At 44.1% G+C, this 25996-nt stretch overlaps 1 protein-coding gene across 3 annotated transcripts in view; it reads left to right on the top strand.

The window, feature by feature from the left end:
• Positions 1–25996, top strand: part of BPIFC (BPI fold containing family C) — a 44232-nt gene that overhangs the window by 3216 nt on the left and 15020 nt on the right. For all 3 annotated transcript variants that reach the window (XM_061417231.1, XM_061417232.1, XM_061417233.1), the window contains exons 2-11: positions 4778–4907; positions 6517–6637; positions 14648–14776; positions 16421–16576; positions 16704–16767; positions 18877–18937; positions 21605–21696; positions 22736–22912; positions 24037–24090; positions 25714–25884. In XM_061417231.1, coding sequence (XP_061273215.1) covers positions 4778–4907; positions 6517–6637; positions 14648–14776; positions 16421–16576; positions 16704–16767; positions 18877–18937; positions 21605–21696; positions 22736–22912; positions 24037–24090; positions 25714–25884 — 1155 coding nt within the window. The remainder of the gene's footprint in view (positions 1–4777; positions 4908–6516; positions 6638–14647; positions 14777–16420; positions 16577–16703; positions 16768–18876; positions 18938–21604; positions 21697–22735; positions 22913–24036; positions 24091–25713; positions 25885–25996) is intronic.

Here is a 25996-nt window from a genome sequence, read left to right as displayed (position 1 = left end):
TGTTGATATCATCCTGTCTCCCAGAACATGGAGAGCCTCACACTCATTTATCCTGCTCCTCATATTTCCCCCAACCCTCAGATCACTCATGCTTGACCAGAGAGACCTCTTCTCCTACCGGAATTTCTTCTCCTCGGCTCTCGCTCTCGCTCCTCTGTGCTTTCCTTAGTGTTGTCTTCACCTTATCTTCCTCAAGCTGCACCCCGGCCCTGCCCCCTGCACTGTCCAGTTTCTTTCTGTAGCTTGTCCTTTACTACCAAGACCAAGTCCATACAGCTGAGACACCACACTGTGACCCTATAGACAGTAGCCCACCAGGCTCCCCCATCCCTGGGATTCTCCAGGCAAGAACACTGGAGTGGGTTGCCATTTCCTTCTCCAATGCATGAAAGTGAAAAGTGAAAGTGAAGTCGCTCAGTCGTGTCCGACTCTTCATGACCCCATGGACTGCAGCCTACCAGGCTCCTCTGTCCATGGGATTTCCTAGGCAGGAGTACTGGAGTGAGGTGCCATTGCCTTCTCCGGGCATAAGGTCATAGCAGTTTTAAAATATTGAAATACCTCAGTATCTATTAGCAAACAGTCACTGCTCTGGGTCCCCCACCCCACCCCCCAGTATACCCACAGTGGCCACTCCTCCAAGACTTCCTCTGTCCCACCCATGATCCAGGACCTAATCTCCCCAGCCCTGCTCCAGAACTGTGGCCACCATCTGTTCTAATGGATGAATATGCTCTGCTAGTGTGTAAATGCTTTAACCACCTCTGCAAAGAGCTATAATAAAATGTAGAGTGAAATAAGTCCTATTCCTTTTAGTTGTGTGCAGCTAGAGGTATCCATCTTCGCTGCTGTATAATATTCCACCGTATGCATAAACCTCCGTGTATGTGCATTCTGCTGGGAATGTCTATGTTGTGTTCAACTCTCTGCTGGGCTCACTTTGCTCTTTTGGACATTTTGGCACCTGGCTCACGTGGGCAGGGGGTTCTCTTGAGTGTGTTCCTAGAGGAATAAGGTATGGTATATTCAAGGGAAAAATAAAGGCTATTTCTTTGCTTATGATTCATTGATTCCCTCTATCAGTACTTATCGGTCACTCACTGTGTCCAAGACACTGAGGGATTCAGGCTCTGAAACCTCCAAGCCAGACAAGGCCTTTGGCCTCACAGCACTTATATTCTGGTAGAGGAGACAGACAATAAGTAAAAAAAAGGAAATATAGGCACATGAATAAATATATATTTTGACTGAGGGTTCAGAAGGAAATGAGATTAGCTTAGGGAAGTCATAAATGGCTTCAGAAGGACAACTATGTTTACAGTGAACCTTAAGGATGCACAGACTTTCTGTAGGCTAAGTGAAGGGCAACAGCCTAAGTGCGGGTATTAATCAGGAAGCATGGGGTGAGTTTGGGCTTCCTCAGTGGCTCAATGGTAAAGAATCCACCTGCAATGAAGGAGATACAGGTTAGATCCCTGGGTTGGGGAGATCCCCTGGAGAAGAAAACAGCAACCCAGTCCAGTGTTCTTGCCTGGAGAATCCCATGGACAGAGGAGCCTGGCGGGATACAGTCCATGGGGTCACAAAGAGTCGGATGTGACTTAGTGTCTAAACAATAACAATAGTGGGATGAGTTTGGGGACTTCTCTGGACAAGGGATATACAGATCCACTGACAAATGTAAGCAGGTTGACTGAACCAGCCTCTTCTCATACCTGAAGGTGGATTTATGCAATACAGGACAAATCAAGACTCTACTTCTCGATCTCATGGCCCTCTAGCAAAATGCCCCCTATGAGTACTCACCAGTCTGAGCATACACCCATAGCATGAGTGGGGAACCTTGTGCACTGGACAGAATACCAGCCCCAGGGGTGAGAGGAGCAGCCCTTTCTCTGCCACCAAGCTGGATACACTCGTGTGGGGTTTTCCTGGGACATTCTCTGCTGGTCCCACAGAGGCTGGTATATCTCCAGAGGGCATCCTTTCTCATTTCACACAAAAGCCCAACATAAGCCAGCAGTAGCCCTACTCGGACACTCCCTCCCCTGGTCAGACTGCTGTGCTCCTTTCAGATAAATTCTCTGGAACTCCCCTTTGTCTACTTCGTAGCATTCCCATTTCTATGGTCTTACCCAAGGGCACACAAAAATGTTTGTTTTCTCTGTTGTTGTTCAGTCACCAAGTCATGTCCGACTCTTTGCAACCCCATGAACTATAGCCCACCAGGCTTCTCTGTCCATGGAATTCTCCAGGCAAGAATACTAGAGTGGATTGCCATTTCCTTCTCCAGAGGATCTTCCTGACCCAAGTCTTGAACCCTGGTCTCCTGCATCACAGACAGATTCTTTACCATTTGAGCTATAGGGAAGTCCTTTGTTTATCTTGGCCAAGCACAGAGATACTCTCTCTTTCTCTCTCTGTCACACACACACACACACACACACACCTCTTACAGTGACCTTCCCCTTCATCTGGACTGCTCCTGAATCCCAGCCCCTCTGGGGTCCTTCCCTGCCCCAACTGGCCTGACTCCTCCCTCTGTCTAAATACACAGCTCCTACAACTCCCTCTTCCCTGACCACTCCCTCAAGTGCTCCCCTAACTAGTTTCACGTTTGTGTGTTAACTCCGTGGGTAATACAGGAATGACAGGTCCCCCAGCTTGTAAACTCCCAGAACTAGAAACAAGGCCTGTAAATGCATTACCAACTCTACTGTCATTAGAAGAAACCTGTATCACTGATGTTGCTGCTACCTCTGCTTCATTCATCAAGAAAATGGAGTGACATTAATTCATTGAATCCATTAATTCAGTAAGTGTACATTGAACATTTGGTATATGTCAAGCACTAGCAAGATAACAGTGAATAAGATGCGGTCTTTGTCCTTGGAGAAGATGTTTAGTGAGTTTTTTCATGTGTCTTCTATGTGCCAGGTATTGTACTAGGCTCTGGAATCATAGTAGTAAGTCAGACAAGACAATCACAATGCAGGACTGTACATATGAAAATCAAGGACTGTTCCGAGTACTGTGGGACCTCCAAAGTCATGCCTGGCCCACTTCATAGTCTCAAAGAAGAGACAAGCCATTCATTCATTCAATCAATATTTGCCTACTGGATGCCAGTCAGTGTTCAAGGTGCTGAAGTGATGAAGTCCTTCTCCGTGAAGCCTTAAAATTCTAGTAGGAGAGATAGAAAATAAACAAGTAACTAGAAACCATGCTAGGTGATGACTAGTGCTTTGGAGAAAAAATGCAGCAAGGGAGGCATGGGGAATATCGAGGTCATGGGGAGTGTGTTTCGTTTAGACAGGTTAGGAAAGGCTTCACTGAGATATCGCTCAAAATACCTGAAGAAAGTGAAAGGCCCAGCCACGTGGTTTCCGGAAGCTGTCTCTGCCAGGCAGAGGGAACAACAAGTGTAAAGACCTGAGATCCAGGCTGCTTAGAGTGATCAAGGAAGATCAAGTCAGCCAGTGAGACTGGGTCCAGATGAGCCAGGTATGTCTATGAAGGAAAGTCAAGGAGGAAGTAGAGGTGTGAGCAGGGCAGGGCCTTGCAGTTGGTAGAAGGGCTTTGGATTTTTTGCTGAGTAAGATAAGGAACCACTGGAGGGCTTTAACAGGACAGGGGCAGAAGTGACAGACCTGACTTGAGAAGTTTTACCAGAAGAAGAACACTTGAGAAGTTTTCCCAGAAGGAACTGTGCAGCTGGCCCTGGAGGATGCATTCACCAGACAGATGTGGGCATGCGATGCAAAAATAGAGAGACAGAAAGAGATGTACATGCATATATGTTTGTATTGCGAGGGTTAAAGACAAAGCCCTCAACTGTGAGAGAACTGACAAACCGAAGGACAGTAAATAGCTCAGTGTGGACAGCTCAGAGCTCTACCCTCACTGAGATAGGAGAGGAGGGTCAGCAGCATGGGAGAAGTCCGGAGCCAGTTATGAAAGGCCTTGATTGCCATGCTAAGAGCTTAAACCTGTTTGTCCTGTGGGCAAAGGAGAGTCAACAAGGATCTTAAAGCAGATAAGTGGTTGTCTCACATCCACTGAGGTCACCTTTCCAAACTCCTGACTCATTTGTTCTAGAACTCAAGAATTCCTCCATCCCACTTTCATATCCAAAGCATATCCTTCCCAAGATATATCCAAATTGTTACATTTATTGTAAGACTCGTATATTGCATTGCACTATATCTTACTGTGTTACAGTTATCTGTATGTTTATGTCTGCTGCTAAGTCACTTCAGTTGTGTCCGACTCTGTGCAACCCCATAGATGGCAACCCACTAGGCTCCCCCGTCCCTGGGATTCTCCAGGCAAGAACACTGGAGTGGGTTGCCATTTCCTTCTCCAATGCATGAAAGTGAAAAGTGAAAGTGAAGTCACTCAGTGGTATCCGACCCTCAGCGACCTCATGGACTGCAGCCTTCCAGGCTCCTCCATCCATGGGATTTTCCAGGCAAGAGTACTGGAGTGGGGTGCCATGGTTTATGTCTAATTCACCCACTATTCTGTGGAAAGCAAAGGTCAGAGGTCACACATGGGTCATCTCTACATCTTCAGCACCTGAAACACATTCTGCTGTGTTCAATAAATGATCACTGGATGGATGGTTAGATGGATGGTTGGATGGATGGATGGATGGATGGAGTGAGTGAGTGAGTTCTGGAAGTAAGCAACGAAAATAAGAAAACCTAGAAATGTTAGGTTGGATTGGGCAATGAGAAAGCATAATAAAGGAACTCTAAATGTTGGCTAATTGCAGATGTGTACAAAGATGGCCCAAGTCCAAGTCCTCTGGGGATGTTTCCTCCTGTGGAATCTCTACATCTCATCTGCTCAGGCCATTTACCCTGGAATCAAGGCAAGGGCTACTCAGCGGGCCCTGGACTATGGTGAGTTGGATGCTTTCAGAAGCCAGGCTGTACTCACCTCCCAAGTGGAGTCTTTGACCCAAATCCAGAAGCTCATATTGGGGTATCTCATGACTGAGACAAGCTCGGCAGTGGGCCGATCCAGAGATGTTAAGAAGGCTGAGGGGAAAGTGTTTGCTTGAAAAATAATCCTCTTGACAACAGACATATCTAAATACAGCCACAGACTCATATTCCACTCCCCACCTCTCTTTCCCCTGTACATGCATACACAGTGAACATCTTGGACATATAAAGCACTTGGAAAAGAATCTTGCAATAGCAAATTCCCAATGAAGATTACCTACATTATTTTCACATGTGTCAACAGATACCTCCACAGTTGCTAACATCCCATGTTATAGATGAGAAAAGTGAAGGACAGGGAGATTTTGTAACTTGCAGAGTCACACAAGCTAGTGAGCCAAAGTGTTGAGATTCAAACCCAAGCTGTCTGTGAGTGCTTTGGATTCCATCTTTCTATCCTTTACCTCTGTCTTTATATCTCCATATTACTCTGCTATTCACAGTATTATAGAGGATAAATCTGCTCTCCTTAATTTCCAACAAGAATAGGAAAGTGGAAATGAGCTTAAGCTAAAAGGAAAGGAGTGAAAACAAAGCTTCCTCCTTGAGAAGGTTAAAATGAAAAGATCGTTCTTCGTTATTGTGTGAATTACTTTTCTCAAGCGTTCTGATGGGCAGGAGAGCTCTATTTCCCCTCAAGCTCAGAGAAGCGTGTTCTGTGGTGCTATTATATAAAGATGGGCTTATTTCAGAATTAAACAAAATCAGTGGTTACTCAATTCTGGGGGGTGCTGGTATCCTGAGAATAAGATGAAAATGTGAACCCTCTCCCCTGAAAAATTAGATGGACAAACACACACACACACATCACAATATTTTATTAGAATTTTAGGTGTTGAAGAGTTACTAATAGTCCAAGGATCTCAGATCCAAAATTCCTGAATTTAAAGAATCTGGGAGAGAAAGAGGACAGTGTAATATAATTTTCTGGAACAGGCACAAACTCTGGAGTCAAATCGCCCAGATTTGACTATGGTCTCCCCCAGTTCTTAGCTGTGTGACTTAGGCAAGAATTAACCTCTTTGAGGCTCAGTTTCTTCATCTGCAAAACAAGATAATAATGATACTTTACATTTTTCCTAACACTGTCCTGTGTTAACATATTCTCATGCTGTTAGCTCTGGGGTCTCGGACAATTTCAGTAGCCTTTCTGAGGACTAGCATTTTCTTCTACAAAGTGGGGACAGTAACATCCACCTTGTAAGAATCTTGTTTTCTAAGTATGTAGGAGTATGATTTTACTTAATAAATTTCACATATGTATTTAATGATATTATGCCATCATCATCTTGTTTTGATCAATAAACATTTTCTGGGGCTTCCCTGGCAATCCAGTGGTTAAGGCTCTGTACTTCCGATGCAGAGGACTTAGGTTTGATCCCTAGTTGGGGAACTAAGATCTCACATGCCACATGGCGTGACCAAAAAAAACAAATAAACAGTTTAAAAAGTCAAATTAAAAATTTTAATTAAAAAATAATCATTTTCTTTGGTTGCTTCACAGCTGTTCAAGCTGGAATGGAGATGATTGAACAAATGGCCAAGGAAAGAAAGCTCCCAGATTTAAAAGGTTCTGAGTCTCTTGAATTTGTGAAAATCGATTATGTGAACTACAATTTTACCAAGTAAGTAAAAGAGAAGAGCATTTTTAGCAGTGAAATTAATCTTTAAAATCTCAGGGTTGTGGCTATGCCACCATGAGTCCTGGTGTAACACCAGGACAGAGGAGAAGTTAACCAACCTTTGGTGACAGGCTTATCAGATGACTCACCCAAGCGAGAAGGGTCATGGAGTTGACTGAGTGTGTGGTATTTGGGTCAGAACGCGTGGGGCCAAGTCACATCTCTGCTGCATGCTCGTTGTGTGCCCCTGACACATCTGCTCAGAGTCTCAATGTCCTCTCCTCATCCCTAAAATGAGAATTGTAACTGAATGTAGATGCCAGCTGTGGCTACCTTGTCCCCAAGATTCTAAACGAAATTCTTGTTTGTTCCATTGCTTACCCCCATAAACCTGGATGCAGGGTTCAATCTCAGTTTCATAATCTACTCTCATCAAGTCTTATCTTACTTTAGTAAAGTTTAGTCAAGATTTCAGAGGTCATAGGAATGGGTTACAAGGCACATGGCCTTCTGCCCTCTTGCTCTCTAGACCTCCCCTCCTTCTCTGAAGCAATGTAAGTTTCTTCCCCTGACTTCATGTGTAGCAGTTCCACCCACTCCTGAGTACCAAAGGATCTTCCTAAATGCTTTTCCAAGTAATTTTCTCTCCAATAAACCGCTTTTCCTAAGAAGAATTCTGGTGGCAGGTACAATCTTTTCTACCACATTACAGCAATTAAATCAAATGTCAAAATCAGTAAACAGTAAAAGTCAGATATTATAACAAATGTGAAGATACTTCATAGAATCTGAAGCTGCTGAACATGAATTAGTTTGATAGACTTAATGATAGTGTAAGACCGTCAATGTAAGAACAACAAAATTGCCACATTGATCCAGATCCTTGTTTCACCCAGCATAGAGTTTTGAGGTTATACTGTTACCCTCCCTCTTACACTGAGGGGCCCCCAACTGGGTCCTTCTCTTGCCCAGTGCTGCTCATGTCAGCTGAGACCAGGTTCAACAAAGAAGAGCAGAAATTTTATTCATCAATCAAAGAATGGAGGAGGAGAGCCTGCACTCTGAAGACACATTCTCCCCATGGGAGGAAAGTGAGGGACTCTTAAGGGGTAGGTAGGAGGCAGGTGCAACATCAGAAACTGGGGGAAAGGGCAGAGATTTTCAGGAATAGTGCTCCTCACACAGTGCCTTGCACCCAGCACTATTTGTGCCTAGTGAGGTACAAGTCCACATGCTGCGGGCAGACATCCTAACATGGCAATGAGGCAGAGGCAACTTTCGGACACATCTAGATTTCCTTGACACAGACGCTGCTCTTGCACTTAGGCTGCAACCAGTTCAAGGCATTGACTGGCGAGTTTCCTTTGAGATATAACTGATAATCTTTAACAATCATCAAGTGTTTTGGAACGAGACTAGAAATAGTTTAAAGCAGAGATCTTTCAGTTCCCTGGTGTGTCTATGTGTGAGAGCACAAATTAGGAGTAAGGTTTGGCTGTATATAACAGAAATTGAGAGCGACTTAGATGAACTAGGGGTTCATTTTTGTCTCACAAATAATAAGCTCTAATGAAGCAGTGGAAGAATCCTGTTGAAGCCCCACAGTTTCATTGGAATACAACTGTCTTATATTTTTCTCCTCTGCCATCCTTAACTCTGCCTCTGGCCTCAGTGGCCTCATGGTCTAATGTGGCAGATGCTCTACAGTTAGTCCTTCAGTGGCAACCCACTCCAGTATTCTTGCCTGGAGAATCCCATGGACAGAGAAGCTTGGCCAGCTACAGTCCTTGGGGTCGCAAGAGTCAGACACTACTTAGGGACTAAACCACTACCACAGCACCACAGCCATCCAACAAGGGTTTGTTGGGCACCTACAGTGTACTAAGGCTTTGTTCTAGGCATAGGATATACTGCAGAGAATGACACAGATATGCTTAGTGTTCATTGAGAGAGATGAGCATTAAATACGTATTTACAAAATCAATGATTTAATTACACTGATGATAATGCCACAGCAGAAAAATCCAGGGTGATTCCCATAATATAAAGTGAAGTTAAACGTGAGGACAAACAGGTATTCTCATGCATTGCTACTGGGACCAGATAAACTGGGACAAAAATTTCAGATCTGGCTGTCCAAACAGGAGCTGCTGGCCTCATTTGACTATTGAGCCCTTGAGATATGGCTGGTACAACTGAGAACTGTATTTTTTAATGTTTTCAGCTGAAAAGTTTATAAACTCTAAATACAGCCAAGTATTTTTGATGAAGGGCTTCCCTGGTGGCTCAAACAGTAAAGAATCCACTTGCAATGCATGAGACCCAGGTCCGATTCCTGGGTCAGGAAGATCCCCTGGAGAAGGGAATGGCAACCCACTCCAGTATTGTTGCCTGGAGAAATACATGGACGGAGGAGCCTCGTGGGCTACAGTCCACGGGGTTGCAAAGAGTTGGACACGACTTAGCGACTAAACAACAACAAAAAATTTTTGATGAAAATTCAGTATCTAGATTGAAGTATATCATGAGTATACAGCATGTCATATTTTGAAGGCTTATTTTCTAAAAAGGAAAATAAGGTATCTCATATATTGGTTACATGTTGAAATAATAATATTTCCCTTTTTAATACTACTAGATAATGTTAAACTACATATATGGCTCACACTGTATTTCTATCAGGCAGTGCTATTTTAGGAGATGATTTGCAAGCATATTTTTAGGTGTGCTCTTTGACCCAACAATTCCACATCTCCTCTCTAGAGAAGCATGTACACAAACAGCATGAATGAGGATGTTCACTGTGGCATTGTCTATAATACAGAGATACGCAAACATCCTAGATGTCCAAACACAAAGCAATGATTTTTTTTTTTAATCCACAGCTTGGATTACTCTGTAGCAATTACAAAGAATGAGTTAGACCTATATGTATCAAAATTAAAATATTTCCAAGATACTATAGTCTCTACCATTGTCTTCCCACAGTGATACTCAGGACATTTGACAGAGAATATAGGAAAAGATGCCAAAAAGAGGAAGTAGTGAATAATCATTTCTTTTCAACTGTCACATTTTAAAACTTTCCCTAATCTTAGTTCATAACAACGCTTTCTCCTGTGCAACAGTTATATACAGATGATCTTATTAGTCTTCCCAACCTTCCCATGACACTCTTCTTTTAAGTGATTGACTGGAAGAGTTTAGTCTTCACTAAAGCCATACAGCTAGCAGAAAACTTGGCTCCAAGCTGAGTGTCCTTTGCATGATACCTGTAGTGCTATAGCTTCGTGGTTAAGAGGCCTCACCACAGATGGAGGCTTCCAGGTCTGGTTCTACTACTTATATATGACTTCAACCAAGTTTCTCATCTTTTCATCACTGAATGGCAGATCACAAAATCAGCAGTGGCCTCCTAGGATTATGGAGAGGGTGAAGATGAGCTAATGCATGTAAAGTGCTTACTCCAGTGCCTAAGCAGATAGCAATTGCTCAATCAATGGTCATAATCATAACTCATAGTAAGGCACATGGCCATCGAACTATGTCTGTTGCATGCCACCTCGGTTCAGTTCAGTTCAGTTGCTCAGTCGTGTCCGACTCTTTGCGACCCCATGAATCGCAGCATGCCAGGCCTCCCTCTCCATCACCAACTCCCGGAGTTTACGCAAACTCATGTCCATCGAGTCAGTGATGCCATCCAACCATCTCTTCCTCTGTCGTCCCCTTCTCCTCCTGCCCCCAATCCCTCCCAGCATCAGGGACTTTTCCAATGAGTCAACTCTTCCCATGAGGTGGCCAAAGTAATGGAGTTTCAGCTTTAGCATCAGTCCTTCCAATGAACACCCAGGACTGATCTCCTTTAGAATGGACTGGTTGGACCTCTTTGCAGTCCAAGGGACTCTCAAGAGTCTTCTCCAACATTACAGTTCAAAAGCATCAATTCTTTGGCGCTCAGCTTTCTTCACAGTCCAACTCTCACATCCACACATGACCACTGGAAAAATCATAGCCTTGACTAGACAGACCTTTGTTGGCAAAGTAATGTCTCTGCTTTTCAATATGCTATCTAGGTTGGTCATAACTTTCCTTCCAAGGAGTAAGCGTCTTTTAATTTCATGGCTGCAGTCACCATCTGCAGTGATTTTGGAGATGATTTGCAGTGATTTTGGATAAAGTCTGATGCTGTTTCCACTGTTTCCCCCTCTATTTCCCATGAAGTGATGGGACCAGATGCCATGATCTTAGTTTTCTGAATGTTGGGTTTTAAGCCAACTTTTTCACTCTCCTCTTTCATTTTTATCAAGAGGCTTTTTAGTTCCTCTTCACTTTCTGCCATAAGGGTGGTGTCATTTGCATATCTGAGGTTATTGAGATTTCTCCTGGCAATCTTGATTCCAGCTTGTGCTTCTTCCAGCCCAGCATTTCTTATGATGTACTCTGCATATAAGTTAAATAAGCAGGGTGACAATATACAGCCTTGACATACTCCTTTTCCTATTTGGAACCAGTCTGTTGTTCCATGTCCAGTTCTAACTGTTGCTTCCTGACCTGCATATAGGTTTCTCAAGAGGCAGGTCAAGTGGTCTGGTATTCCCATCTCTTTCAGAATTTCCCACAGTTTATTGTGATCCACACAGTCAAAGGCTTTGGCATAGTCAATAAAGCAGAAATAGATGTTTTTCTGGAACTCTCTTGCTTTTTCGATGATCCAGTGGATGTTGGCAATTTGATCTCCAGTTCCTCTGCCTTTTCTAAAACCAGCTTGAACATCTGGAAGTTCACAGTTCATGTATTGCTGAAGCCTGGCTTGGAGAATTTTGAGCATTACTTTACTAGCATGTGAGATGAGTGCAATTGTGCGGTAATTTGAGCATTCTTTGGCATTGCCTTTCTTTGGGATTGGAATGAAAACTGACCTTTTCCAGTCCTGTGGCCACTGCTGAGTTTCCCAAATTTGCTGGCATATTGAGTGCAGCACTTCCATAGCATCATGTTTCAGGATTTGAAATAGCTCAACTGGAATTCCATCACCTCCACTAGCTTTGTTCATAGTGATGCTTTCTAAGGCCCACTTGACTTCACATTCCAGGATGTCTGGCTCTAGGTCAGTGATCACACCATCATGATTATCTTGGTCATGAAGATCTTTTTTGTACAGTTCTTCTGTGTATTCTTGCCACCTCTTCTTGATATCTTCTGCTTCTGTTAGGTCCGTACCATTTCTGTCCTTTATCGAGTCCATCTTTGCATGAAATGTTCCCTTAGTATCTCTAATTTTCTTGAAGAGATCTCTAGTCTTGCCCATTCTGTTTTTTCCTCTATTTCTTTGCACTAATCGCTGAGGAAGGCTTTCGTATCTCTCCTTGCTATTCTTTGGAACTCTGCATTCAGATGCTTATAGCTTTCCTTTTGTCCTTTGCTTTTTGCTTCTCTTCTTTTCACAGCTATTTGTAAGACCTCCTGAGACAGCCATTTTGGTTTTTTGCATTTCTTTTCCATGGGGATGGTCTTGATCCCTGTCTCCTGTACAATGTCACAAACCTCCGTCCATAGTTTGTCAGGCACTCTGTCCATCAGATCTAGTCCCTTAAATCTATTTCTCACTTCCACTGTATATAATCATAAGGGATTTGATTTAGGTCATATCTGAATGGTCTAGTGGTTTTCCCTACTTTCTTCAATTTAAGTCTGAATTTGGCAATAAGGAGTTCATGATCTGAGCCACAGTCAGCTCCCGGTCTTGTTTTTGCTGACTGTATAGAGCTTCTCCATCTTTGGCTGCAAAGAATATAATCAATCTGATTTTGATGTTGATGTTGACCATCTGGTGATGTCCATGTGTAGAGTCTTCTCTTGTGTTGTTGGACAACAACACAACAACAACACTATGACCAGTGTGTTCTCTTGGCAAAACTCTATTAGCCTTTGCCCTGCTTCATTCCGTACTCCAAGGCCAAATTTGCCTGTTACTTCTGTTTCTTGAGTTCCTACTTTTGCATTCCAGTCCCCTATAATGAAAAGGACATCTTTGTTGGATGTTAGTTCTAAAAGGTCTTGTAGGTCTTCGTAGAACCATTCACTTTCAGCTTCTTCAGCATTACTGGTTGGGGCATAGGCTTGGATTACTGTGATATTGAATGGTTTGCCTTGGGAATGAACAGAGATCATTCTGTCATTTTTGAGATTGCATCCAAGTACTGCATTTCGGACTCTTTTGTCGATCACGATGGCTACTCTATTTCTTCTGAGGGATTCCTGCCTGCAGTAGTAGATATAATGGTCATCTGATTTAAATTCACCCATTCCAGTCCATTTTAGTTCACTGATTCCTAGAATGTTGATGTTCACTCTTGCCATCTCCTGTTTGACCACTTCCAATTTGCCTTGATTCATGGACCTGACATTCCAGGTTCCTATGCAATATTGCTCTTTACAGCATCAGACCTTGCTTCCATCACCAGTCACATCCACAACTGGGTATTGTTTTTGCTTTGGCTCCATCCCTTCATTCTTTCTGGAGTTATTTCTCCACTGATCTCCAGTAGCATATTGGGCACCTACTGACCTGGGGAGTTCCTCTTTCAGTATCCTATCATTTTGCCTTTTCATACTGTTCATGGGGTTCTCAAGGCAGGAATACTGAAGTGGTTTGCCATTCCCTTCTCCAGTGGACCACATTCTGTCAGACCTCTCCACCATGACCTGGCTGTCTTTGGTGGCCCCACACAGCATGGCTTAGTTTCATTGAGTTAGACAAGGCTGTGGTCCATGTGATCAGATTGGCTAGTTTTCTGTGATTATGGTTTCAGTGTGTTTGCCCTCTGATGCCCTCTGGCAACACCTACCGTCTTACTTGGGTTTCTCTTACCTTGGTCGTGGGGTACCTCTTCACGGCTGCTCCAGCAAAGCGTAGCCACTGCTCCTTACCTTGGACGAGGGGCATCTCCTCATGGCCGCCCCTCCTGACCTTGAGCGCAGAGTAGCTCCTCTTGGCCCTCCTCGCCCACGCAGCCACCGCTCCTTCGAGGTGGGGTTGCTCCTCTCAGCCACCGCCCCTTACCTCAGACGTGGGGTAGCTCCTCTCGGCCACCTCCCCTGACCTCAGACATGGGTAGCTCCTCTCGCTGCTGCCCCTGACCTCGGGCAGGGGGTGGCTCCTCTAGGCTCCTGTGCTGTTGCAGCCTGGCACACCTACTGCCTCTAATTACCTGTGTGACCAGTGACCACTCAGAGAATCCTTAGGAGGAGTTCATGCTCTAAAGTAAGTTTCTCAACTAGGGAAAATACTGTCCACATAAGAGGGCATTTGGAAGGAAGGCAGGCTGTTTACTGTCCTGATGATTGTGAGGGAGGGGGAACTATTGGCATTTAGTTGGTACACATGCCAAATATCCTGCCAACAGTCCTCTATAAAAAATAATTGTCCCATACAAAATATGAATGTTCCCCCCATTGAGAAATACTGAAACAGCTGAGGGTAAAGATCCTGATGGCAATATTCTGTCTTTAGAGAAACTAAAGAAGGAGACTGATTACTTGAAAATTTGCTTCTAAACCTGCTCATTTCTCCCCTCCACTAGATACAAGGGGCTTCCTGCCAAGGGTCTGAAGGGAATTAGGAAGCAGTGCCCTGAGGCTGCAGTGCAGACCTGAGGGTCCTTTCTCTACCTTCAAGCAAGCCTTAGTCACTCAGTCGTGTCTGACCCTTTGTGACCCCATAGACTGTAGCCCACCAGGTTCCTCAGTCCATGGGATTGTCCAGGCAAGAGTACTGGAGTGGGTTGCCAGTCACTTATCCAGGGGAATCTTCCAGACCCAGGGATTGAACTGGGGTCTCCTGCATTGCAAGTGGATTCTTTACCATCTGAGCCACCAGGGAAGCCCCCTTCCTCTATAGGAATTCACAATTGCCTGTTCCTTTCAAGAGTTCTACAACTGCATTTTGGGTTTTGCTTTACTGAAATATGTGCTACAGGAGTTGCACTAATTTTTCTGTTTCTTGTTTTATAGCATAAAAATCAATGCCTTTTCATTTCCAAATACTTCACTCTCCTTTGTTCCTGGTGTCGGAATCAAGGCTCTGACCAACCATGGAACTACCAACATCAGCACAGACTGGGAAGTCAAGTCTCCACTTTTGTGAGTATTCCACTGAAAAGTCTGCTGCTATTTTGGGGGGAAGTGGAGAAAAAAATCAAAACTGCACATGTTTGCCAATGTATTTGACATTAGGGTTCTTTCCCTCAGTCGTTAACTGTCGGGGGAGTGTGTAATTTCCTCGGTTCTGTCTCGCCACAGCAAAAATTTGAAGCGATGGATGGACCAGTGTTACAGCTCAGTTACAGCTCAGTTTTATTTGGCAAGCAAAGGAAAATACACCCTTGAGGTGTGAGGGTGGGACAACCCAAAAGAAGCAAAGAGAAGAGAAGAGAGAGGCTCAATTTTGGCTCCTCTTTTCATGTTTTTTCTCTTCCTCCTGAGCCTGCGCTGTGTAAATTGGGCTAGCCAGGAGGGCTGTTTGTTTCACTTGATGTTTTCACTCTGGTCCTCAGACCTTACTCTGTTCTGTTTTTGCAGACTTTTTCCTTTCTTTGTCGTTTAATCACCACTATTTTGGACTCCTTTTTCCTAGTCTAACTACCTGACATTAACCATCTTTCTCAAGTGCATTCTTCAAGGAGAGATTTAAAACAGAATATCTTTTCTGGGGACAAGGGAGAGGGGCCTGAAAAGCATCAGTGGCAGAGCCGCTGATCAATGTACCATTTAAGATTTCCTAAGAGCTAGAAGTCCCTGATTGTTAGAAGCATTGACACGAGCTTAACATTTCAGAGTCCCAGTGAATCGCCATCTGACCTTGAGCTAGTCTTTGAACATGTTTCCCTAACTGTAAGGACAACTGCTTGTAAATAAGCCTTCCTACCTCATAAGGAGGTTGGAGGAGGGTAGTCAGCTTGAGCCCAATCCTCCCTCTACCAAAAGGCCTTTGCACTCTTCTGTAGAAAGAAAGGATCAAGTTCAAGGTGCACTTACAAACTGCCTACTATGTGCAAGTCACTATCCTGAGTGAAATGTTTAGGTCTGCCTTGGTTGATTCCCCTAGGATAACACATTCATTCACCCATTTGGTCGTTCAACATCCATTCATTGAGTGCCTACTGCATCCATTTACAAATGGTACTGAATACCACTCATCTCCCTCTCAAGAACTCTAGTCTTATAGACAGTAGAAAAATAACATTTTCCCTCATAAGAAGCAGAGAGTCATGTATTATTCATTTCCTTGCTGACTTATCAACCATAGATTGAGTGCTTATTCTGTGTCAAGCCACAAGGTAAATCCTGGGGCCTGGAGATGAACACCATCAAGGAGTTCACATACGACATCTAAGTGTCACCTTGCCATCTAGATGCCCGTCCTAAATAAGCTGTGGCCACTTTACCCCTATGTTCTCCCTCCAAACAAGCTTCATATATCAATTGTGGTTAATATTAAAACATGCCCAACCACGATGGAGGCCAGAGCACTCAGGATGAAATACCTACAAGGCGCCTAGAGCTGTCACCATTCGCACATTTGTTTCTTCATTTGTTCAGTAAATATCCATTCAGCTCCACCCCTATCTGTTGTTAAGTACCAGGAATCCAGAGGTGATGAGGTTCCTGCCCTCCTGGGGCTTACAGCCTATGGGTAAGCCCTCCTATGGGCGTAGATTCAGAGGAACAAGATCCATCTCCACCCCTGCCCAGGCTTGGGTAACCTTGCACTTTTTCTCTCAACAGCCAAGACACAGGAGCAGCCGACCTGTTTCTCTCTGGGGTCTATTTCACTGGTATAGTTGTCCTGTCCCGAAATGACTTTGGTCACCCGATCCTGAAGCTCCAAGACTGCTATGCTCAAGTGAGCCATGCTGACGTCTCGTTTTCTGGAGAGCTCAGGTGAGCAAGGGCACCCTGGTGGGCAGTGGCCAGGCTGTGGCTGGTTTCTCAGGTGGCTCCTAGGGGTGGTTATTAACTGGCAGATATGATTCTGTATAAGCCTTAAAAAAAATTTTTTTTCCCCTAGTGTCCTATATAACTCCTTTGCTGAGCCCATGGAGAAACCCATTTTAAAGAAATTAAATGAAATGGTAAGTCCTTAAAGATTATCCAGCCACAGTGACATGCTGTCAGCAGCAGTTCTACCATGCTTTGATGAACTCTAAGTCAATAAACCTTGCCTGAGCACCAGCTGTGTTCTAAGCACTCCCCAAGGCACTTTCACAAACATTACCCTTTGCAGCTTAATAGTTTCTCAAGTGCCTGCTATATGCCAAATACTATGGTTGGTGCTAGAGATATAGAGATACATAAAACAGCACTCCTTCCCTCAAATCCTGACCTCAGGGTGGGCAAACAATCAAAAAGATTTGGATTATTGTGTGCCTACTGTATGCCCAGCACTAGGCTATAGTCTGTTGGGGATATGCAAAAGGAATACGCTCCTCTGTTTAGGAAAACCCAGTTCAGACTTGGGAAACTAACTGAATATGTATTTGAATCTTGTACATACCTATGTTGTCCTTAGATTGAACTGAAGGGGTTCAGAGAAATGGAAAAATTAAATAAATAGATCCTGGAAGTATCCTGGGGGATACTTTTGGAGGGTGCAGGTCTTGAACTTAGCCTTGAATTACAGGTAGGATTTGAATAGGTAAGGAATGGGAGAAAAGAATGGATATTTCCAGCCAAGTGAAATAGTATAAGTTAAGGTGACTTCCTGATTCCAGAAGTCAGCATTTGGAGAAGGAAAAGATGGAATTGGTGGTGAGCCCTCTTTCTAATCCTGACAGTATCTTCCCTGAACACTTCACATGTTTCTGGAGAGACAAGGAGACGGATGAGGAGGACAGGGAAAAGAAAGGAGATTCATCTCTGGAAAAGAGGAGCAAGGATGGTGTCTGGCTGTCTCCATCCTCCTTGTGTTGAATTCAATGCTCAGAAGGCAGGAGGTAGATAATGAACTTGATGAGCAAATCGACACACAGAAACATTAAGCAGCTTGTCCAACAAGGTTGCCCGGCTTGCCCAAGGATGCTGAAGCTTTCCTATCTTTCTCCATCCTGACCTGAAATTTGCTGAGTGCCAGCGAATGTGCATATTAAAGAGTGGCTGGGAAAGAGTGCTGTCACCTTAAGAGACCCCACCCTTGCTCATCCATCGTTCAAAACGAGTCATGGTCCTTTGGCCTCCAAAAAGAAGCTGATAGTTAAGCTTGCCTGGAGTTTATATATGACATGGAGCTCATAGATGCTTTGCTTCTAGGGTTCCCTCTGTGTCACTGGAAAAGGACAGGAATGCTCCGACCACAGTGGTCTAGCCATGTCAGACCAGATTTCAAATCCTGCTGATCTACTTGATCACCTTCTCTAAGCTTCAGTTTTCCCATCTGTAAATAAAGGACAGTAGTGCCTGCCCCTCAGGACTGTAGTGAAGACAGAATGAGGTTAACAATCGGTAACATTCATTGAATGCTTATGACATAGCAGATGCAATTATCATCCACGTGTTGCAGATGAGGGGGGTGAGGCAAAAGAGTACAAGGAACTTGCCAAGGCATCCAAGGCCAGGCAGTCAGGCTCCTGAGCCTCTGCTTGTAACCCCCACACTGAGTGTTCAGCGTATGCTTAGCACATGGCACCCACCTTGGTACTTTTCCTCCTTCCTACAGATGTGCTTGGGAGTGATTCAAGATTGCTTTTCTGATTCCAAAAGGGGTTCTGATCTAAGTAGATGTTTGATCAAATGAGCTCTCAAAGCAGCCCAGCAAGGAAGTCAAGTCCCTGATCTAACTCTCCCAGGGCAGGGCCTGGCACGCTGGCAGTGAAGGCAAGAGGCAGGGGCATCCCTGCCATCAGGAGAGGCTCAGCAGGTTCCCCAGGTGTCATAGCACATGGACTGGGCACACGTCCTTTCGTGCCGCAGGAAGGAAAGCCAAGAGCTCGTTCTTTGATGGGGCAAGCTGGGTGTAGTCCCAGTTGCTCTGAAGATGAGCCAGCATTCAGTGGCACACCACCCACTCACTAGGAACTTGAGGCCCATGGACATCAATTCATTTAAGGGAAACATTTAAGGGAAAGTCCAAAGGGAGAAGGTCTTCTCACTGAAAGGCCTTTGTGGGCACGGTCTAGGCCCTGAAACAGAGATGTCCAGTACAATGTGATAACTTGCATTTTTTTTTTTTTTCCTTTTATGGCCAGCTCTGTCCCATTATCACAGGTGAGGTGGAGGCACTGAATGCCAATCTCAGCATGCTGGAGGGTGAGTCCTAGAGCCGTCTCTTCCGGGTGCTTCTTCTCCCACCCTGCACTCAGGTGCTCTCCAGGTGGGCTTTGCTCCAGCTCTCCGGTCTGCTTTCCCCTCTGCAAACTAGTGCCACTGCAGGGAGGGGCACGCAGGGACTGACCCGAGTGTGTAGGGCCTGCTCTTTTCTGCTGGTTAGCTAGCTTCACTGCAGGAGGAGATGGCTTCAGGAGACAAGATGCAAGGCAGAGGATTAAACTCTCGTGAGCTTGAATCCCAGCTCTGGTACTAAACCCATCCTCTTCAGAATGATGGATGCTCATCCTGATCAGTTACCCCTGGTTCTAATCCCTTTGGTGGTTCCTATAGCTGCCTTCAGGATCAAGTCCAAATCCCTTAACATGGACTACAAGACCTGCCTGTCATGGTCCGGCTCCTCCTCACCTCTCTGAACTTCATCTTCCACCTCTAGCTGCTCCAGCCATCAAACTGCTTCTCCTTCCTCACACCCTTGCCTCCCACCTTGCTGTCCTCTCTGTCTAGAAAAGCCTTCTCTCCTCTTCATCCATTTATTCACTTAAGAGATATTTACTGAGTACCTGTCTCTCTGCCAGCACTGTGCTAAGCACAGCTCCTTCTGCTTCCTGTCCCTCAGCCATTTCTTGTCCATTCCCTCCGCTCAGGCATAGTTCCAGTTCCTCAATGCTCACCTGATACTTTGGGTGTTTCTATCTCTTTGCACTCCATCCACTCATCCCCCAATGATGTGCTGAGCCCCTGGAATAGGCTGGGTGCTATTCTTGGTGCTGGAGATGCAGCAGTGAGCCTAGGAGACAGAAATACCTGCCCTTATGGGGCTAGTGAGAGGAGACAGCCAGCCAGCAAGATAATTAGTAACATCTACAGTATCATTGCAATAAATGGTAAGACGAAAACTAAAGCAGGGAAGGAACTTGCTGGCAGTGGGGCGGGGGCGGGAGTGGGGGCTGTTTAAAATAGCCTGGCCGGGAAAGGCACCCCTGAACAAGTGGCATTAGAGTAAGGACCTGAATGAAGTAGGGAGCTGCTGCTGCTGCTGCTGCTAAGTCGATTCAGTCGTGTCCGACTCTGTGCGACCCCTGAGACGGCAGCCCACCAGGCTCCCTCGTCCCTGGGATTCTCCAGGCAAGAACACTGGAGTGGGTTGCCATTTCCTTCTCCAATGTATGAAAGTGAAAAGTGAAAGTGAAGTCGCTCAGTCGTGTCTGACTCATAGCGACCCCATGGACTGCAGCCTACCAGGCTCCTCCGTCCATGGGATTTTCCAGGCAAGAGTACTGGAGTGGGATACCATTGCCTTCTCCAAAGTAGGGAGCAGCTGCTCCTAAATCTGGATGAAGGACTTTCCAGTCAGAGGAAAACTCAAGCTCAAAGGCCCCTGTGGGAACATGCTGAGTGCCTTGGAGGAACTGTTAGGAGACCATACTGGAAACAGAAGGAACGAGGGGGAAGTATTAGGAAACAAGGTCAAAGAGGGGAAAGCAGATGGTTAGAGCTTCAGAGTTCTATAGGTCATCACGAAGGCTGGCTCTTAGTCTGAGATGAGAAGTTGTTGGAGAGTCCTGGTCGCACCTTGCATGTCCTGACTTATATTTTAAGGAGATCACTCTGGCTTCTATTAATTATAGGACAGGGTCAAAGGTGGAGGCAGGGAGACCACTTAAGAGATTGCCACAGTGACCCATATGAGCAAGGAAGGTAGGGGCCTGGATGAAGTGAGGAAGATGGTGAGAGGCGTTCAGGTTCCAGATGTACCTGGAGGGTAGAGACAGTGGTACTTGCTGACACATTGAATGTGGATCATGAAAAGAATCAGGGATGGATGACCCCAGGGTTTATGTTGAGCATCTGAAAAACTGGAAGAAATGGATTTATTGATACCAAGGTGGGGAAGACTATAAGACTCAGTTTGTAGCTGGACCATCCAGAGCTCAGCTATAGATCTGCTCTTATTACATTGTGTTAATTTCCTGTTCCACCTTGAGTTCCTTGAGGGGAGGAACTTTGACTCTTCTCTGTGTCCCTAACACCAAGCACAGTGCCTAACTCATAGTAGTTTAATAAACAAGGGATGAAAGGAGATGGTGTCTGGACAGATGGATTGATGAGTGGATGCAGATAGATGAATAAAAAATAATAGATTGGTGAGGTAGGGAAAGAGTAAGAAGATGTAGAAAAGATGAGGAAAGAACCAGTGGAAGAGTCCCATGTCCTAGCTTGCTGTGGGCAAATTTCTTCACTTTTGGGAGCATGTATAACAGGATATGGACGAAAATTTGGTGTACCAATGGACATGAATTTGAGCAAACTCCAGGAGATGGTGAAGGACAGGGAAGCCTGGGGTGCTGTAATCCATGGGTTCACAAAAAGTCAAGACACAGCTTAGTGACTAAACAACAACAGCCAAAATTTTATTGATGTTTCTCTCAGGGCAATGTGACAAATGAAAGTTTTTATTTTCTTCTTTTGATTTATCTACTTTTCCTGAGTTTTGAAAAGTGAGCAAGTGTTACGTAAGAAATGGGGTAATAGTTAATTTTTATTTTAAATAACAGAGGATTCAGAATTATATTGTTCTGGATAAACATTAATCGTGTTATACTATACCTGTATGAATGTAAATTTTCTTTTTTCTTTGTTTTTTAGTTTTAAGAAAGATTGACAACTATACTCTGCTGGATTATTCCCTAATCAGTTCCCCAGAAATTACTGAGAATTACTTTGACCTCAATTTGAAGGTAATTTTGTCATCATCAGAGTTCTGATTTTGGCCATTAACAGCCAATATTCGAGGAACAAACATTATGTGCAGAAGGAAATATAACTACGTTCTCTTCCAATAATTTAATTTTCTTTCAAGGAATTCTCTCATGTTTATGTTCCTTTAAAAGACTCTTGAACACTTTCTTGATTGGTAAATGATTGTTTGGATTACATAACGTATGTCTGCCTTCTTCAAGAAAAGTATCATGTTGTCTTTACCTCTGGGAGTAAGGTTTGAGGCTAAGAGGCAGCAAGTAAGATAGTCTGCATTTATTAGAACTCAACAGATCCATATATTATAAATATTGATACTTCTATTTATTCCTAACTCTCAGGTTAGTGAATTTAACTGAGGGCTGCTGATCTTGGTCAGGGCCATTAGCACATGATAATGGTGTGTACTGATTCTAGAAAAGTGATTAACTGTGGTTACATTATTTTGCTCCAAAGTTAATATCATTGTTTTTTTTAAATGCATACAGACTTATGTTTCAAGGACTCAGAGTCATTCAAATCAGTTAAATGTTACACTAGACACCATTTTGTAATAACAACCTATAGCTAATGAGGTCAGCATTTAAAATGTCACAAAAATGCTTTAAGCCACGTAGCGTCCTGGGTCCTTTTGTGTCTATGATGCCCCAGATGCTCAGAAGTCATGGGTTTTGTAGATCAGAGGTTTGACATCTTTAATTTTCTACATGGCACTTTGGGAACTATCCAGAGCTGTCCCCTCCAGATACAGGCACTTGCCTTCCTTTCTCTGAGAAGAGGACCAACAAGGACGCTCTCACCAGATTACACCCCAGGGTGGACAAGACACGCTCAGATCTGCTCAAGAAGTCATCAAAGCATTGAAACATAGTCCGTAGTCAAGCAGTCAGAGGACTCACGGTTTTCTCATCCCTACTGAGTTTCTGCAATTTTCCATATTCTGACTTGAGTGGGTCCACGTCCTTTTAACCCTACACAGCTGTCTTCCTCTAATACACTGGTCTTTCTATTTCCCCACAGGGCGTTTTCTACCCATTGAAAAGTCTCCGATATCCCCCCTTCCCATCAGTTCCTTTTGTGCTCCCGGAACGCAGTGACTCTATGCTCTACATTGGAATCTCCGAGTATTTCTTTAAATCTGCATCCTATGCTTATTTTACAGCTGGGGCTTTCAGCTTCACTCTCACCACAAAAGAGGTGAGGAATGTTGATGGATGATATTTTAAGTATCCCATTACGGGGGTTGTTAGGTTCTTATTCCTGGGCCTTTGTAGACACTATCACTTCTAGCAGGACAATGAATAAAGGGATTGCAGAATGAATGTTGATATGAATTGGAGAGTTGCTGGGTTTCCAGTTCTGCCAATTTCAGCTTTTTATGTTCTTCTAGACTGATCTTAAATAATACTAAGAACCCCCTTCACTACTTATTACCTGTGATGAATACCTGTGAAATTTTGGCAATTTCAATGTACCTAACATCTCTATGCAAGATTTTCATCATTTGGAAAATAGGAATAATAATAAATCCATACACATGGGGTTGTTTTGGGCATTAAAGAGGTTTAAATATATGTAAAGTATTCAGGCCAGTACCTAACACAGAATACATGCTCCATACATGTTTATTATTATTGTTTGTGTTATGCCAACATAAAGATTTCTCCTATTGGTAATTACAATTGACATCTACAATGATCAGTAAATAGCACAGATATTCACTGACCTCTTTGTCATGCCCCTCCCTTTTATAATGAGAACACTCTCTCCAGCCAGTCAGCTAACAACTTTCATTGAGTATCCCTTATGACGCTTTCCATTCTCTAGGTCCCAATTATACATGTAGTTATAAATCTTATGTTCAAAATGCTGGTGGCAACACTGGCTCCCAGACACCGCTGAGAATGAGATATTTCTAGTATCAGACCTGAAAACCATTCATCTGTGAAGATAAATTGCTTATGCATTGTTTATCTCAGTAATCTCTGAAAATGAGGACAATAAAACAAGACTTCTTGTTAACCACTGTAAAACATTTACATATGGGTCATACCTATATGATGTACACTGTGTTCTCAAGGTTAAAAGGTACTTCTCAAAGCAATGTAGCTTCCTGTGTGACCTAAGGGCAAGTGACTTTACTTCTGTGGGCCTCTGAGTTCCTGTATTTGGGCTATGAATCGATAGATCACCTTCAAACCCTAGGCATTTCTGGTGCAACAGCTTCACGATTCATAAAAATTATAAAGAATGCTGCATTTTCCCTGAAAATACAACCCAGGTGTAAACCTTCCAGTGACATGATGTTCTTGATTTTCCAGATTTCCAACCATTTGCTTCACAACTCTCAAGCCCATGGCAACATGCTCTCCCAGGTGAGTGCTCAGGGTTTGACTCCTTAATGGTGTATTTGCTTTCATTGCAGTTATTTCTGGAAGACTTTGTATTCCTTTTTGGTTCAAGCTTGCATCTATATTTCCCTTCTTAAGAGGTTTTTTTTCCTTTTTATTTATTTATTTTTTTTTTTACTTTACAATATTGTATTGGTTTCACCATGCATCAACATGCATCCACCATGGGTGTATACATGTTCCCCATCCTGAACGCCCCTCCCACCTCCCTCCCCATACCATCCCTCTGGGTCATCCCAGTGCACCAGCCCCAAGCTTCCTGTATCCTGCATCGAACCTGGACTGGCGATTCATTTCTTATATGATATTATACATGTTTTAATGCCATTCTCCCAAATCATCCCCCCTCCCTCTGCACAGAGTCCAAAAGACTGTTCTATACATCTGTGTCTTTTTTGCTGTCTTGCATACAGGGTTGTCGTTACCATCTTTCTAAATTCCATATATATGCGTTAGTATACTGTTTTGGTGTTTTTCTTTCTGGCTTATTTCACTCTGGTGGTCCAGTGGCTAAGACTCCATGCTCCCAATGTAGGGGGCCTGGGTAAAGTACTTATTTATTTATAGTGCCACATGCGGGATCTTCAGCTATGGCATGTGAGATCTATATCGTTCCCTGACCTAGGACTGAACCCAGGCCCCCTACATTGGGAGCATGGAGTCTTAGCCACTGGACCACCAGGGAAGTCCCAAGAGTTTTGTCTTTTAATCAAATATCTACAAATACTAACTGAACAATACAAGTTTCTAGTGAAGACATTGTACATTCACAGAATAAATCCTCTCTTCTTCTATAAGTTCCACCGCTCTTGAAATAATTACTTTAAATGGGAAAGGAAGGAACAGGGCTTACATTTGTGACCTTAGTAGTAGTAGTGTTAGCCGCTCAGTTGTGTCCAACTCTTTGCGACCCCATGGGCTCTAGCTTGCCAGGCTCCTCTGTCCATGGAATTCTCCAGGCAACAATACTGGAGTGGGCTGCCATTCCCTTCTCCAGGGGATCTTCCCGACCCAGGGATCGAATCTGGGTCTCTCGCATTCCAGGTAGATTCTCTACCATCGAAGCAACCAGGAACCCATTTGAAACCCTAGTCAAGCAACTACTAAGATCATGGTGGCGTGGCACCTGAGTACTGGGCACAGTGTACTGAAAGGGTCAGGTTTGCCCTGGAGGCCCCAGAGGTGCTCGTGTAGCTTCCTGGGTTTAGAGCAAGGATTGTAAGTCAGATAGACCTAGACTTGAACCCTAGTTCTACAACTTACCTGCCGGAAACCTTGAGAAAATTAATCTCTCTAAGGCTCATTCTCTTTAGTTGTGAAATGGGAATCCTGATAGAACCTGCCTCACAAGGATTTTGTGGACATTGAATGAAATAATACTGAAAGTTCTAACATGTGCCTGACACACAGTATGTGTTCAGTAAATGCCAGCTGTTCTTAATCCTATGTTGTTATTGGTATTATTATTAAAGAGCTTTTTTCTAACTGTGATGATGTAAGGTTAATCACCACAGGCCACCCCAGATTTGTGATATCTCCTCCTCATCTCATGACTCCCGATCTCTCTCTTTCCCTGAATGTGGGCAGATTGCAGAACTCTACATCTTGTCCAAGCCCTTCATGGTACAGGTCATGGCAACAGAGCCTCCTGTGATCAGTTTACTACCAAGTAACTTCACCCTGGACATCCCCGCCTCCATCATGATACTCACCCAGCCCAAGAACTCGACTGCGGAAACCATCGTTTCCATGGACTTTGTAAGTCTGTGGGGACAGGAGGGCAGCCTATGGATACCAATCCTGTCTGTGCAATAGACCACTGACCTGCAGGCTCTACCAAATGTTTGGAGGGATGGGATGAGCTCCATCA

This window comes from Bos javanicus, chromosome 5, assembly GCF_032452875.1.
Source record: "Bos javanicus breed banteng chromosome 5, ARS-OSU_banteng_1.0, whole genome shotgun sequence".
Taxonomy (NCBI): domain Eukaryota; kingdom Metazoa; phylum Chordata; class Mammalia; order Artiodactyla; family Bovidae; genus Bos; species Bos javanicus.
Note: the sequence above shows the minus strand (reverse complement) of the source record. Positions and strands in the feature narration are given on the sequence as shown.